The sequence below is a fragment of the Neomonachus schauinslandi genome, chromosome 10, assembly GCF_002201575.2.
Source record: "Neomonachus schauinslandi chromosome 10, ASM220157v2, whole genome shotgun sequence".
Taxonomy (NCBI): domain Eukaryota; kingdom Metazoa; phylum Chordata; class Mammalia; order Carnivora; family Phocidae; genus Neomonachus; species Neomonachus schauinslandi.
In genome coordinates, this window is record NC_058412.1 from 97,533,721 (window position 1) to 97,549,415 (window position 15,695).

Sequence of the window (15,695 nt, forward strand, 5' to 3'; positions counted from 1 at the left end):
TATTTATTTTTAAAATTGTTTCATTTGACTATAGTTGGCACACTACATGACATTAGTTTCAGGTGTACAACATAGTGATTCAGCTTTTCTTTATGTTACACTGTGCTCACCACGAGTGTGGCTACCATCTGCCACCATAAGATGCTATTACAATATCACTGACTGTATTTACTGTTTGCTTTTGGTTCTTGTGACTTGTTCATTCCATAACTGGAAGCCTGCACCTCCCACTCCCCCCCTTCACCCATCTTGCCTATTCCCTTACCCCCTTCCCTCTGGCAAACATCAGTTTGTTCTCTGTATTTATAGGTCTGATTCTGCTTTTTATTTATTTATTCATTTTTTTTGTTTCTTAGCTTCCACATATAGTGAAATTGTATGGTATCTGTCTTTCTCAGTCTGACTTATTTCACTTAGCATAAACTCTAGGTCCATCATATTGTCACAAATGGCAAGATCTCATCCTTTTTTTGGCTGTGTAATACTCATATATATATATATGAGATATAATATACCCTATATAATATAATATATATATTATATCCTATATAATATATACCCTATATATAATATCTATATATCTATATATTTCACATCTTCTTTATCCATTTATCTATTGATGGACACTTGGGTCTCTTCCAATGGACCTTGGCTATTGTAAATAATGCTACAGTAGACATAGAGATGCATATACCTTTTCAAATTAGTGTTTTTGTTTTCTTTGTATAAATACCCTGTAGTAGAATTATTGGATCATATGGTATTCTATTTTTATTTTTTTTGAGGAATCTCCATGTTGTCTTCCACAGTGGCTACACCAATTTATACTCCTACCAATAGTGCATAAGGGTTCCCTTTCTTTTCTACATCCTTGCCAATAGTTTTTCCTATGTTTTTGATTTTAGCCATTCTGACAGGTGTGAGGTGATATCTCATTGTGGTTTTGATTTGTATTTCCCTGATGATTAGTGATGTTGAGCATTTTTTCACGTTTTTGGCCATTTGTATGTCTTCTTTGGAAAAATATCTATTGAGGTCCTCTGCCCATTTTTTTTTTAAAGATTTTATTTATTTATTCATGAGAGACAGAGAGAGAGAGAGGCAGAGGCAGAGGGAGAAGCAGGCTCCCCGCAGAGCAGGGAGCCCGATACGGGACTCGATCCCAGGACCCTGGGATCATGACCTGAGCCGAAGGCAGATGCTTAACCGACTGAGCCACCCAGGCGTCCCTCCTCTGCCCATTTTTAATCGGATTATTTGTGGGGGGTTTTTGGTGATGAGTTGTGTAAGTTCTTTATATATTTTGTATATTAACCCCTTATCAGATATATCATTTGCAAATATCTTCTCCCTATCAGTAGATTGCCTTTTTGTTTTGTTGGTCATTTCCTTCACTATGTGAAAGCTTTTTATTTTGCTATAGTCTCAATAGTTTATTTTGTTTTTGTTTCCTTTGCCTTAGGAGAAAAATCTAGAAAAATGTTGCTATAGCCAACATCAAAGAAATTACTGCTGTGTTCTCTTCTAGGGATTTTATGGTTTCAAGTCTCACTTTAGATCTTTAACCCATTTTGAGTTCATTTTTGTGTCTGGTGTTAGAAAGTGATCCAGTTTCATTCTTTTGCCTCTAGCTGTCCAGTTTTCCCAGCACTGTTTATTTGAAAGACAGTCTTTTCCCCATTGTATAGTCTTTTCTCCTTTGTCATAGATTAACTGACCGTATAAGCATGGGCTTATTTCTGGACTCTGTTCTGTTCCACTGATCTATGTGTCTATTTTTGTGCCAGTACCATACTATTTTGATTACTACAGCTTTGTAAGATATCTTGAAATCTGGAATTGTGATACCTCCAGCTTTGTTCTTCTTTCTCAAATTGCTTAGCTTAAGACAAGTTTTGTTCTCTGGCTACTATCTTTTGACTTTGACGTCTAGAGCTCACAGGGTAAGGTCTGGGACCATGGCTTGCAACGAGTTGTAGAGTAGGATATCTGCCTCGATGGACCACTGCCACATATACACAGCATCTCATGATGCCCTGACACATCTGTAGGCACAATACTTAAAATGATAAACAGCAGTACCACAGGTATCAAGTTTCCCTCGGAAGGCACAGCATTAACAATTTAAATGACAAGTAGATGATATTTAATATTTTGAATAACAATCTGTTTGTGCTAAAAGCACAGTTAAAAAATATTATATGTTAGGCAGAGGCCCAAACTCTGTATGCAATGAGAAAAAATTTTCACCTCCCTCCTACAGAGAAGAAAACTGATTTTGGTTTTGAAAATGCAGAGCTATGGTTCTTCCCTGCCAATGACATCTAAGTCACATCAGGTGCCCACTCAGGGCCTTCAAAGGTGAACCAAAGAATCCTCCATTGAATTGTTCCCCCCCCCAGAACAAAAGGGTCTGCTTGTGGAGGAGGGGGCTGTCAGCATGGGGAGGGAGATGAGGAACTTCCCATGGAGTGGTTGAATGGTAAAGATTTCTGGGCAATACCATCTTCAAAGGTCTGCAGAGATACAGCTGGGGCCTGGTCTTAGGTGAACACAGCCTTCCCCTGTAGGTCTACACATGTCACAGTTTTAATTAGAGCCTCTCAGAATGCTATGCTTCTGTCCATCTCTGCGCTGCTTTATAACTGTTGGGGATAAGGGGTGTTCAGGTTTCTGCCACGCTCCAACTGATTAGTACTTTAGTGTTTCCACATTTAAAAGTACCCAGAAAATTCACCGATCTTCCATCTTGGAATCTTTATCTTAGATGCCTTACCCCCAAAGATGACTTCTTGGAAGACTTAACATAGGTGCTCTGTGCTGCAGGATGCTTGCTCCTTTGGGGCATTTGAAATCACTGAACCTGACCTCCATAATGGGGAAATATCTCATATAATATCAGGACATTTGTAGCTTTTAGAGGGGAAAGATATCCTATTCTTCTTCTGCTTTTTATGGAAAAATTACAAATATGTACATTGCCCCAGAGACCAATAGTCAGATGCCATATGAGTCTCTGAGGTGGGACAGTAGAATAGGCACTGTAAAAACATTTCTTAGGCTAACTTCCAGATATGAAAGGGGTGCCTCAGAGCTGCAGAGTGGGAAAATCACTATTTCAGAAGGAATGATATTTTTAGACTGCATGAAAAATGAGGAATGCATGAAACTGCAGATGATAACATGGAGCAACTACCCCAAGTTGAGAGTCTGGGCTGCATTTCTGCTGCTCATTTCCATAACGATCCCTTATTTTGCTTGCTTGTCCCTGTAATAAAGTTTCTACTTGAGAAAAATGGGTACTTATGGAAAGGTTATCATGCCACATGCTGTCATTTGTTTTATAGTGAAGTCTGATATTCTTTTCTTTTGATTTTCTGAACTCAGAATTTCTTAATTCTTAATTTTACCAAAAATGCCAGTGGGGTAATCTTCATCCCTTGCCTACCTCACACTTGATCCCTGGGTCTCTCTACCACATGCCTTATCTCTTCAGTCATGATTTCCATTTCTTTGTATTTCGGTTTTGTAAGATAATTCAGCTCTCTGGTTTTCTGAGACCAATAATTCAAGTCTTAGCAGGGAATATTCTTTTTTGTTTTGCAATTTTTCAATAAGATGTCATTATGTTTCTTAGTCCTGGTAAGTCATTTTTCTGCCCCAATATTACAGCCTCTTGAGGATTTTCATTTTTTCATTTCCAGTTTCATTTCATTTTCCTGCTCTATATCTTCCTCTAGAGCTGCTGCAGTCAGAGCCAACTGTACTCTTTGTTCAGCTGGGCTCCCTCAGGTCCCTGAGTCCCACTAAATATGTGGTGATAGCAGCATCCTCACAGTTCATACTTTGGGTAAATGAAACAAGTCAATGGTGGATGACAGAACATATTTTCCCTAGTCATGTCTATTGGGCCCAAATGCTCCAGAGAAGCCTCTCTGAATGTGAAAATGTCCAGCCACACAGACTGGGGTGATTTGTGTAATTAAATAGAATCAAATCAACTATTATTGAAAAAAAAAAAGTGTCCTTTCCTGATGGTTTAGAAATCAGAGGGGAAATAAATGGTGAAATGTGAGGGCTCACTAATCATATGACAACATCAATTATCAAAGATCAAAAATCATGAAGTTTGAATTGCATATTTATCTGACTGAGAGAAGTATGGCCACTGATAGAAGGCACATTTACATGGATTCCCTATTTTTTAAAAGGAAAATTTTAGGGGACATAACGAGCTGAAAGATCCAGAAGATGCAACTTTGCCCACCAACCTCAACCCTGGCTTTGCCTTAAGCAGGGCTCAATGACTCACGAGTGGGTCCCAGTCATCATGGGGCCATATTAAGCAGGTAAATGGGTAGTGAAGATAATGTGAAAAAAAAAATCAATGAAACAGAGATTTGAGAGAGAATGTAAATGAACTCCCTTGCTTCTTATTGGATTTATAGTTTGCAATTCTGGTCACTCATGAGATCCTGCTCTAGTTCTAGCTCTTGAATTTCAAGACTTTTTTTTTTTTATATAGTTCACTCATACAATATATCTTCCTTATATAATTTAGCTTGAGTGTTTTTCTATTTCTTGCAGCTAATCTCAAACAAGACCCAAACCCAAGTTAAAGTTATGATAATCTGATCAATTTTACCATGTCCTTCTATCTGACTTCTTTTCTGAGCTTTAGGCTCAAGTAACCAGCTTTCTATTGGAAACCTTCATTGTATATCTAAGATCATCTCAAGTTTAACTATCTGCAATGCAATTATTGTTTTCTTTTTGTTTATCATCTAAACATGTTCCTCTACCAAGTTTCTCAGTAAATGCACCAATATTTACTCAGGGGCTCAGGTCAAAACTTGACTCTCCCATTTTTCCCATATACCACATCTGATTTATAGCTATGATAGACATTACTACTGTTCATTGATATCCAGTTGCCTCTCTTCTGAACATATGAGAGAACTGCATTTCCTTGTCTCCTGGGTGCCTTGCTCTGGACAGTGAAGTGACAGAGAAAAAAGTTATATGCATCATTCCTTTGTAGAAGCATTTAAGAACTATTACTTAATTGTCTATCTTTTCCTATCATGTGATAGATGATATTTCACATGGTAGAGTGTCTGTCAGCCTGGGTTCCTGACTAAGCCAGAGCCCTTTGCTGACCCAAGACATATAAATAGTGTGAGCAAAAAATAAACCTTTGTTGTTTTATGGCACTAAGATTTGTAAGTTGTTTGTAACTGCAGCATGAGCTAGCCTATCTGAGATAATCCCCAAGTCCTGCTGGCTCTATTGTCAAAAAAAAATTTCCAAACCTGATGCTGTTACCTCCTTTTCTACCATTGCTGTATTTGAAAGAATCCTCATCTCTTGCCTGGATTTACTACAGGATCCTCTTCATCAATCTTCCTTTTCCTATTCTGAGGTCTCTCAAGTCCCTTTTCCAGCAGCCAGCCTTTTGTCATTTTACAGGTGAATCTCATCATGGCACTCCCTGCCCCAAACTCTCAACAACTTGCCACTAGACTTAGAATAAAAATCCAAGTTTCTCCATGAACCACAACACTCTATGATCTGACCCCTACCTATTTGTCTAAATTTGTTTCCTGCCATTCTTTTATGTCTCTAATCCAACTGCATTGTCTCTCTTACCATTAATTGCAAACAGTAAACTCATTTTCCCATCAGGGTTGTTCTCTTGCTGTTCCCTTTATGTGGAATGTTCTACTTCAAGACCTTTTTGTAGTTGGCTTACCCCTTCCCATCATACAAATCTTTGTCCCAAGATTACATCTTCAGAGCCCTTTCTAAATCATCTAAAAACCACATCCTCCAATAATTCACTATCAAGTTACCCTGTTTTACTTTGCCTTTGAACTATCTTATCTCTTTATTTGTTGATGTCTCTTTTCCTAGACTATGAATATCAAAAGAAGAGGATTTTGTTTTTCAGCATTCTATCCCTCATATCTAGAAATTTCTGGTGCTTAGTGAGGTATTTATCAAATATTTGTCATATGAGTGAATTAATGAATAACTTAAACAATGAGAATGTCAAAATTATACTCCAGTGAAGAGACAGCTGACTGAGAAGTAATATTCTTTCATAAGTGCCTAACCTACTTTGCTTGTTTTTTAACAGAGCAAAAAGTAAATCAAAATATTGCAAAATAATAAATTTATATAGCTTTTATGTATTCCCTACCACTTACAATTCATTTATTAAGTAAAACCTGACTTGTTCAAATTAATTTGTTTAAATTAACCAATGCATGTTGAAACAAGAAGCCTTTTAAAAAAGAATTAGCACATGACATGTTTAAAGTCACAATGGCAATAACAGTTGTGTTCCTCAATCCAAAATACCTAAATTTTTATACAACAGACCCAAGAAATGAGCAAGAAAAAGATATGAAAGCAAAAGAACAGACTCAGAGTCAGAATAAGCTAACAAGGAAATCAGGGCACCAACCATTAAGTGGGAAACACTAAGTTAACACATTTCTACGGAAAATAAACTTCTGAATAGTTTAACTAGAGAAAATCCATCAGTAGGATTTGTCAATGAGCTGTAAATACAACCAACATGTTTGCTCTTCATAATCATCTCCATGATGATTTTTGGGTGGATGTGTGTACTTCCCTCACATGCCAACATGACACATGTAAATCTATCAGTAGGGAATACCCTTGGATTATTATGTTGGTGGAAATAATGGGTTTACACCAATATACTAGCTCCATTATCAACTTTCATTCATGAAACACTCTCTGTTTTTGCTAAGCAGATTGTCCAGGTGAGGAGATTTTACTGTAACCAAGAGATACACTAAAAATACCACGGTCAAAGGGACTAAAACTTCTCTCCCTGGCCTCAGGATCCCTCCAAAGATGAATGGCTTTTGGAGTCGGAGGACAGAGTCAGACTCTTGGCTCTGTGACTCTGAAGTCCTGAGAAGGTCATTTAACCTTTTGATTCTAGATGAGAATAAGGATAACGATACCTAGACATTTCATGAGATTGTTGTGAAAATAATACGTGTCAAAGACATGTTTTGTAAACTGGCTATTTTAACTATTTTTTTTTTAAATTCTGTTTTTTTTTTTTTTTGAGGTTATTACGGTCATCCTCTAAATTGAAGTTATATATCTTTCATAGTAAGAGGAGGAGAAAGAACAAGCACTGAAATGGATATGTTTGGCCATGTGGTCTTTACTCCTACTAGAGATTAATAATTTCTGTATCTACTTAAGAAATGTTGAAATTATAACAATTAGCAGAAAATGACACTGCTATTTCTTTAAACACACAAAGGCACCAAGAGCTACTCCCATATTATAGCAAACTCCCATAGTCTGTTTCCATAAGCAAACATTGCCTAATATTCATTGTCCTACCCAAGAAGAAAGCTAAATTCATGGTATATCATAAATGGACCAATATTTTTTATAGCACTCACATGAATATCTGAGGAGAATAACAAAATCGGAAAAAAATACACAAGGCTGTGCATTGTATGAAACCTATTTGTTGTTACAATAGGTTAGTTGCCAAAACTCTGAAATCTAACCTCCACAGTGTCTTATTGTGTTGCTTTGTTAGCTTGAGTAATTCTCCTGTTCATCACTAAACATATCCTAAAGATTTTATTAAATAAGCAGAATAGGAGGCATGGTGAAAAGTCTGAGAGAAGCATTTAGTTTCATAAAAAATCCTGATCATGAGGATTTAGCTATCAATTATCCAGGCCTACTCTAATCTCACACTCAGAAGTTACTTTATGGAAATGATTAATTATAAATAAAGAGACCTCAGGATACCAAAAAATTACCATACACCATGTCAACAAAGATAACGCTTTAAGGAAAATAGCATAGGACAATCCCTTAATCTTAATGAAATCCATCCTATTCTCTCTTTTACACACAAAACTCATACTATCCAAAGATGTAAAAATGAGATCATGGCTAAGTGAATCTTATCACTCTGCCTACCTTCACCACCAAAACCAATCAACATAATCCCTTCAGTCAATTCATTACAGGAAAATATTCAATCACCCGTATAACCCCAATGAAGCATGGTCAGGCAAGCTTCAGCTCAATGATTATGTTTACTTGATATTTATGGATATATTTTGGGTTTTTTTGAAATTGCAGATCAAATGACGCCATCTTAAATGTTTGCTAATTATGTTGTTCCTCCTACCTCGTGATGATTCTTGGCCAGCCATTCCTTAATGGTGCTGAGGGCAATGACAGAAGCAGGCTCATTTGGGAAACCTACGTGAAGAGCAGAATAAAACAAATTAACAAAGAAAGATGAAGGCAAGAGAAAATTCAATCATGGTATGACACTAATTTTTTCTCATTTAAGCAGTATTCAATTCAACCAATTACTACTGAGCAAGGCAGGCCTTAGTAAGGTATACAAGGATGTGAAGCCTATGATCATACACACAAGGCATTAAGGGGGCCAGTCATATATCAGTCTAGTGCTAACAAGCAATGAAGGATTTAACTGTCTCTTCAATTCTACAACAGAATCAATTAAAAATGTATTTACATTTGCTTAATAGCTTTCAAAGCACTTTCATATAATATTCTCATAAATGGTACTCAGATTAAGGTTTATTACCCTCAATTTACAAACCAAGTTAAATATGGCCTCAGAATACATGCGTTGACCCAGGGTCATAAGGCCAGGAGTACTCCATCAATGAATTGACACAAGACAGGGCAAGCAACTTGTAGAATAGCCATACAACTAATAGGTATTATCAGAATTCAAAGAAGGTAATGCCTGCTCCATTTAGGGCCATTGGAAATTATGTTTGAGATTAAGACTACATGAACTGACCTGGTTTTGCACTACAGATTTAATTTTTGAAGGACAGGAAGAATGACATTTATACTATGTCCTAGTGAGCAGAGGCACACATAATCATAATTCCCAAAACTCATCCAGAATAACCCCTTAGCTTATGTAAACCAAACATATTCCTAAACTTGCAAAATCATCAGACATTCTGCCAACAAAGATGAATGCATATGAAGGAATAACCTTACAAATTATGTATTTATGGGGCAGAAAGAAGAAGAGATGGGAGTGACTATTCCTTTGAAACTACTCTCTTTAAGCTCACCACTGGCTTCCTAATCACCAAATTCCATATAGGCAATCACTTTTTCAATCAGTCTTCATCTTTTCTGTATTAGATGTGTTTGACTAATTTTCCATGTTTCATTATCCTGGATTTTCTTTTTTAATTATTTTTTTACTATTTTAAAGTATACAATGCAGTGGTTTTTGATATGTCCACAAAGTTGTGCAACCAATACCACTAACTACAGAGTATTTTCATCATCTCTCCAAAGACTCTGTACCCATTAACAGTCACTCCCCAGTCTCCCTCTACCCCAGCGCCTGACAACTATGAATCTACTTTTTGTCCCTACAGATTTGCAAATTTTCCTCCTGGAATTTTCAACATTGCCTTCTTCTATGTTTCCTCCTACCTATTTGACCTCCCCTGGCTCCCTTTTCTAAGAGCATCCATTAAATGTATGCCATTCCCAAAGTCCAAACTCAGCCTTCTTCTTCCTGTATACTCTGTGTGAGCCAGCTGCAGCATCATCCACTGACATGCCTTCTAATCAGGGGGCTCCTGCGACATTGTGCTGTACAGATGCAGAGAGAGGTATTACTGAAATGAGGACATCTGGGATTTTAAAGGCCCAGTTTTATTGGAAGGCAAATACATATTCCAATAGTTCATACAAAAGGTTTAAATCTCATTAGACTTTCAGAGAAAATGTGTGAGAGAGGAGGAGCAAGAGAGAGGAGATGTTTGTCCCCACTTCCAAGAATAAATGTTGCTTTTCTGATTAGGTTTCTACATACTTCATAAGAGAATGCATTAGGAAAGGGGACAAAATAAAGCAGGGCCAAGCTGCACTTGACCACAGGGAAAATGTGCACAACTTCCCAAACCTTGTAAATTCATCTGTGACATTTGGGATTATGGATTTGTTTTGTACTATTTCATCCCATTTATTTTTTCCTTAAATGAAGGCTTCAAAATTTAAAAGCCCTAAAATAAACCTGTTAATTAGCTAATTCATTAAGCAAATTATTACTGAACCAGAAAAGAAAAGATACCTAGACATGTTTAATGAGTCCCTGTCCTCTAAAGCCCAAAGTCGGAGGGAGGAAATCTAAAAGAGGCAAGTATGACAAGTGCATCGGGGCTGTGGGGACACAGATGAGGGGAACTAAGCAAGAAAGAGGAGGCCTTTTAGGAAACCAGAGAATGTTTTGGAAAGAACAACAAAACAGGAGTTGAGGAGACACTGTCTTCAGAAGTAAGCTGTGAGCAACTAGGAATTAGTGGAATTAGTGGAAGAAGAGGAAGTGAAGGGAGAATTTCCTATGGACTGCAAAGAAAAAGGAGGCCAGGATGGGCATTTGTGGTTAGGGGTTAACAGCAGGGGGCTTTTCCAATCCACCTTTTCCTGGAGTTTAACGTCTACATTTGTCATCATCTGGATACCTCCCCTTGATGCACTCTAGAACTAGAAATGTAATGTGTATTCTTCCACAAAATGAACTTCTTCCCAATTTTCTGGCTTCTGCCTATGGCTTTATTGCTCTCCTAGTCACTTAAGTATTTGATTGCTTTCCTGGCTGGTAACTGAGTCCCCTGAAATATTGTATACCACCCGTTCCTTCCCTTCTTTGCCCACTGATCTCATTCAAAGCCCACTCAGCCCTCACCCTGATAACTGTAGTTGACTCATAATTGTGCTCCTTTGGTCTTCTCCCTTTCTCCAATCTGTCCATCACACCACTTCCAAGTGACCCTTCCGAAGGTATAGTTACGACAACTTTATACAAAACAACAGCAGCTTTGCTGATGCTCTAGTTCCTACAGAGGAAACGTGAGCACCTTAGCCTGGCATGAGACAACCAAAAGGGGCCTTCCTTAGACTTGTATCTTAGCTTTCCCTTTTTATTCTCCTCCCATGGAATTCTTCTCCAACTTCTTGATATGTTTAAGATGTACTTAAATCATAAGATTATAGGGCTATATAAAGCTAATAAAAACTGTAATCATGCCCAGTTGTGATGGCCATCAGCATTAACATTTAGAAGATATAATTCCCCACAGAGAAACTATACAAGTTCTTTTTTATTTATTTATTTATTTATTTATTTATTTATTTATTTATTTATTTATTTGAGACAGAGAGAATGAGAGACAGAGAGCATGAGAGGGAGGAGGGTCAGAGGGAGAAGCAGACTCCCCGCCGAGCAGGGGGAGCCCGATGTGGGACTCGATCCCGGGACTCCAGGATCATGACCTGAGCCGAAGGCAGTCGCTCAACCAACTGAGCCACCCAGGCGCCCCGAAACTATACAAGTTCTTATAGAACCATGGCAATTACGGTCAGTTGTCAATTATTTGTGACCTCCAGGTCACTTTCCCACATATATCAAAACCTCTGGCACTGAGTTATGGTTTTCATTTCCACAACAAGCCTTGCCATAATGACAAGTGATTTCAGTGTCCAATAAGATGACCCACGCAACACGTGGCCTGCCAGTTCCTTGACCTTGTCATTTTTTTTTATTATTAACACATAATGTATTATTTGTTTCAGGGGTATAGGTCTGTGATTCATCAGTCTTACACAATTCACAGTGCTCACCATAGCACATACCCTCCCCCAATGTCCATCACCCAGCCACCCCATCCCTCCCACCCCCCTCCACTCCAGCAACCCTCAGTTTGTTTCCTGAGATTAAGAGTCTCTTATGGTTTGTCTCCCTCTCTAGTTTCATCTTGTTCCATTTTTTCCTCTCTTCCTCTGTGATCCTCTGCCTTGTTTCCCAAACTCCACATATCAGTGAGATCATATGATAATTTTCTTTCTCTGATTGACTTATTTCGCTTAGCATAATACCCTCTAGTTCCATCCATGTTGTTGCAAATGGCAAGATTTCATTTTTTTTTGATGGCTGCATAATATTCCATTGTATATATATATGTACCACATCTTCTTTATCCATTTATCTGTTGATGGACATCTTGGCTCTTTCCATAGTTTGGCTATTGTGGACATGGCTGCTATAAACGTTGGGGTGCACATGCCCCTTCAGATCACTACATTTGTAACTTTGGGGTAAATACCCAATAGTGCAATTGCTGGGTCATAGGGTAGCTCTATTTTCAACTTTTTGAGGAACCTCCATACTGTTTTCCAGAGTGGCTACACCAGCTTGCATTCCCACCAACAGTGTAACAGGGTTCCCCTTTCTCTGCATCCTCGCCAACATCTGTCATTTCCTGACTTGCTAATTTTAGCCATTCTGACTGGTGTAAGGTGGTATCTCATTGTGGTTTTGATTTGTATTTCCCTGATGCTGAATGATGTTGAGCATTTTTTCATGTGTCTTTTGGCCATTTGGATGTCTCCTTTGCAGAAATGTCTGTTCATGTCTCCTTCCCATTTCTTGGTTGGATTATTTGTTCTTTGGGTGTTGAGTTTGAAAAGTTCTTTATAGATTTTGGATACTAGCCCTTTATCTGATATGTCATTTGCAAATACCTTCTCCCATTCTGTCGGTTGTCTTTTGGTTTTGTTGACTGTTTCCTTTGCCGTGCAAAAGCTTTTTATCTTGATGAAGCCCCAATAGTTCATTTTTGCCCTTGCTTCCCCTCCCTTGGGCAATATGTCTAGGAAGAAGTTGCTGTGGCTGAGGTCGAAGAGGTTGCTGCCTGTGTTCTCCTCAAGGATTTTGATGGATTCCTGTCTCACATTTAGGTCTTTCATCCATTTTAAGTCTATTTTTGTGTGTAGTGTAAGGAAATGGTCCCGTTTCATTCTTCTGCATGTGGTGTCCAATTTTCCCAACACCATTTGTTGAAGAGACTGTCTTTGTTCCATTGGACATTCTTTCCTGCTTTGTTTAAGATTAGTTGACCATAGAGTTGAGGGTCCATTTCTGGGCTCTCTGCTCTGTTTCATTGATTTATGTGTCTGTTTTTGTGCTAGTACCATACTCTCTTGATGATCATGGCTTTGTAATAGAGCTTGAAGTCCGGAATTATGATGCCACCAGCTTTTCTTTTCTTTTTCAAGCTTCCTCTGGCTATCCAGAGTCTTTTCTGGTTCCATACAAATTTTAGGGTTATTTGTTCCATTTCTGTGAAAAAAGTGGATGGTATTTTGATGGGGATTGCATTAAATGTGTAGATTGCTCTAGGTAGCGTAGACATTTTCACAATATTTGTTCTTCCAATCCATGAGCATGGAACATTTTTCCATTTCTTTGTGTCTTCCCCAATTTTTTCATGAGTATTCTATAATTTTCTGAGTACAGTTTCTTTACCTCTTTGGTTAGATTTATTCCTAAGTGTCTTATAGTTTTGGGTGCAATTGTAAATGGGATCGACTCCTTAATCTCTCTTTCTTCTGTCTTGTTACTGGTGTAGAAATGCAACTGATTTCTGTGCATTGATTTTATATCCTGCCACTTTACTGAATTCCTATATGAGTTCTAGCAGTTTTGGGGTGGAGTCTTTTGGGTTTTCCACATAAAGTATCGTGTCATCTGCAAAGAGTGAGAGTTTGATTTCTTTGCTGATTCAGATGCCTTTTATTTCTTTTTGTTGTCTGATTGCTGAGGCTAGGACTTCCAGTACTATGTTGAATAGCAGTTGTGACAGTGGACATCCCTGCCATGTTCCTGACCTTAGAGGAAAAGCTCTCAGTTTTTCCTCATTGAGAATATTTGCTGTGGGTTTTTCATAGATGGCTTTTATAATATTGAGGTATGGACCCTCTATCCCTACACTGCGAAGAGTTTTAATCAGGAAAGGATGCTGTACTTTGTCAAATGCTTTTTCTGCATCTATTGAGAGTATCATAGGGTTCTTGTTCTTTCTTTTATTAATTAATTGATTTATATAATTGGCTGCTTCCATGTTAGGGGCATAAATATTTACAAGTGTTAGATCTTCTTGTTGGATAGACACTTTAAGTATACTACAGTGTCCTTCCTCATTTTTTATTATAGTCTTTTGTTTAAAATCTAGTTTGTCTGATATAAGGATTGCCACCCCAGCTTTCTTTTGATGTCCATTAGCATGGTAAATGGTTTTCTACCCCCTCACTTTCAATCTGGGGGTGTCTTTGGGTCTGAAATGAGTCTCTTGCAGACAGCATATCAATGGGTCTTGTTTTTTTATCCAACCTGATACCCTGTTTCTTTTGATTGGGGCATTTACTTCATTTACACTCACGGTAACTATTGAAAGATATGAATTTAGTACCACTGTATTGCCTATAAGGTGACTGTTAATGTATATTGTCTCTGCTCCATTCTGGTCTATGTTACTTTTAGGCTCTCTCTTTGCTTAGAGGACCCCTTTCAATATTTCTTGTAGGGCTGGTTTGGTGATCACACATTCTTTTAATTTTTATTTGTCCTGGAAGCTTTCATTTGGTCTTCTATATCACTAATTCTCTCTTCTGCCTCATTTATCTTAGCAGTTAGAGCCTCCATTTTTTATTGTACCTCATTAACAGCCTTTTTTATTTCAACTTGGTTAGATTTTATTTCTAACAGAAATAAGGGATTTCCAGAAAGGGATTCTCTAGTATCATCTATGCTTTTTTAAAGCCCAGCTAGTATCTTTATAATCATCATTCTGAACTCTACTTCTGACATCTTACTAATGTCCATGTTGATTAGGTTCCTGGCAGTCAGTACTGCCTCTTGTTTGTTTTTTGGGGTGAGTTTTTCCATTTTGTCATTTTGTCCAGAAAAGAACAAATGAATGAGAGAACAAAACGTTAAAAGGGTAACAACTACCCCAGAAAAATATACACTAAACAAATCAGAAGAGACCCAAAACTGGGGGAGAGGAGAAAAAAAAGAATATGATCAGCCTGGTGAATAGAACAGAGCCACACACTAGATTTTGGGTGTATTTTGGTCTGTTAGAAGAAACTGCCTCCCAAAATTTCAAAGAAAGAAAAACCTAAGTATACAAAAATAAGGGTAAATACAATGAAAGAATGGAATATGACTGTAAAAATTAAAATTAAAAAAGATTTTTAGAAAGGAATTGATAAGAAGTTGACTGAAAAAAGAAAGAAGAAAAATTTTTAAAGAAAGGAGAGAATGTGATCAGGAGGGTGAATAGAACAAAACCATATACTAGATTTGGGGTATATTTTGGTCTATTAGAAGAAACTGCATCCCAAAATTTTAAAGAAAAGAAAAACATATATACAAAAAAAAAGGTTAAGTACAATGAAGGGACAGAATATGACTGTAAAAATGACAATTAAAAAAAGATTTTAAAAAAGGATTTGATAAGATGTTGGTCAAAAAAGGAAAGAAGAAAAATTCAAAAAAAAAAGAAATAGGAAAAGAAAAAATAAAGAAAATTTTAAAAATTAACTTTGAAAGACTAAATAATCATGGGAAAAAATCCATGAATTCTATGTGCAGTATTCCCCTAGCTCTGGAGTTTTGCCGTTCTCATTGATCAGTAAACTTGGTCTTGGCTGGCTGTACCTCCTGATCTTCTGGGGATGGGTCCTGTTGCCGTGGTTCCCAAATGTCTTTGCCAGAGGCGGAATTGCCCCACCCTTGCTGGTCTTGGCTAAGTAATCTGCTCGGG

General features: G+C 37.6%; 1 protein-coding gene across 1 annotated transcript in view; it reads right to left on the bottom strand.

Annotated features, from left to right (window-relative positions):
- MACROD2 (mono-ADP ribosylhydrolase 2) overlaps nucleotides 1–15,695 on the bottom strand; it is a 2,055,604-nt gene that overhangs the window by 524,548 nt on the left and 1,515,361 nt on the right. Inside the window, exon 8 of the mRNA XM_021700726.1 lies at nucleotides 8,207–8,280. Coding sequence (XP_021556401.1) covers nucleotides 8,207–8,280 — 74 coding nt within the window. The remainder of the gene's footprint in view (nucleotides 1–8,206; nucleotides 8,281–15,695) is intronic.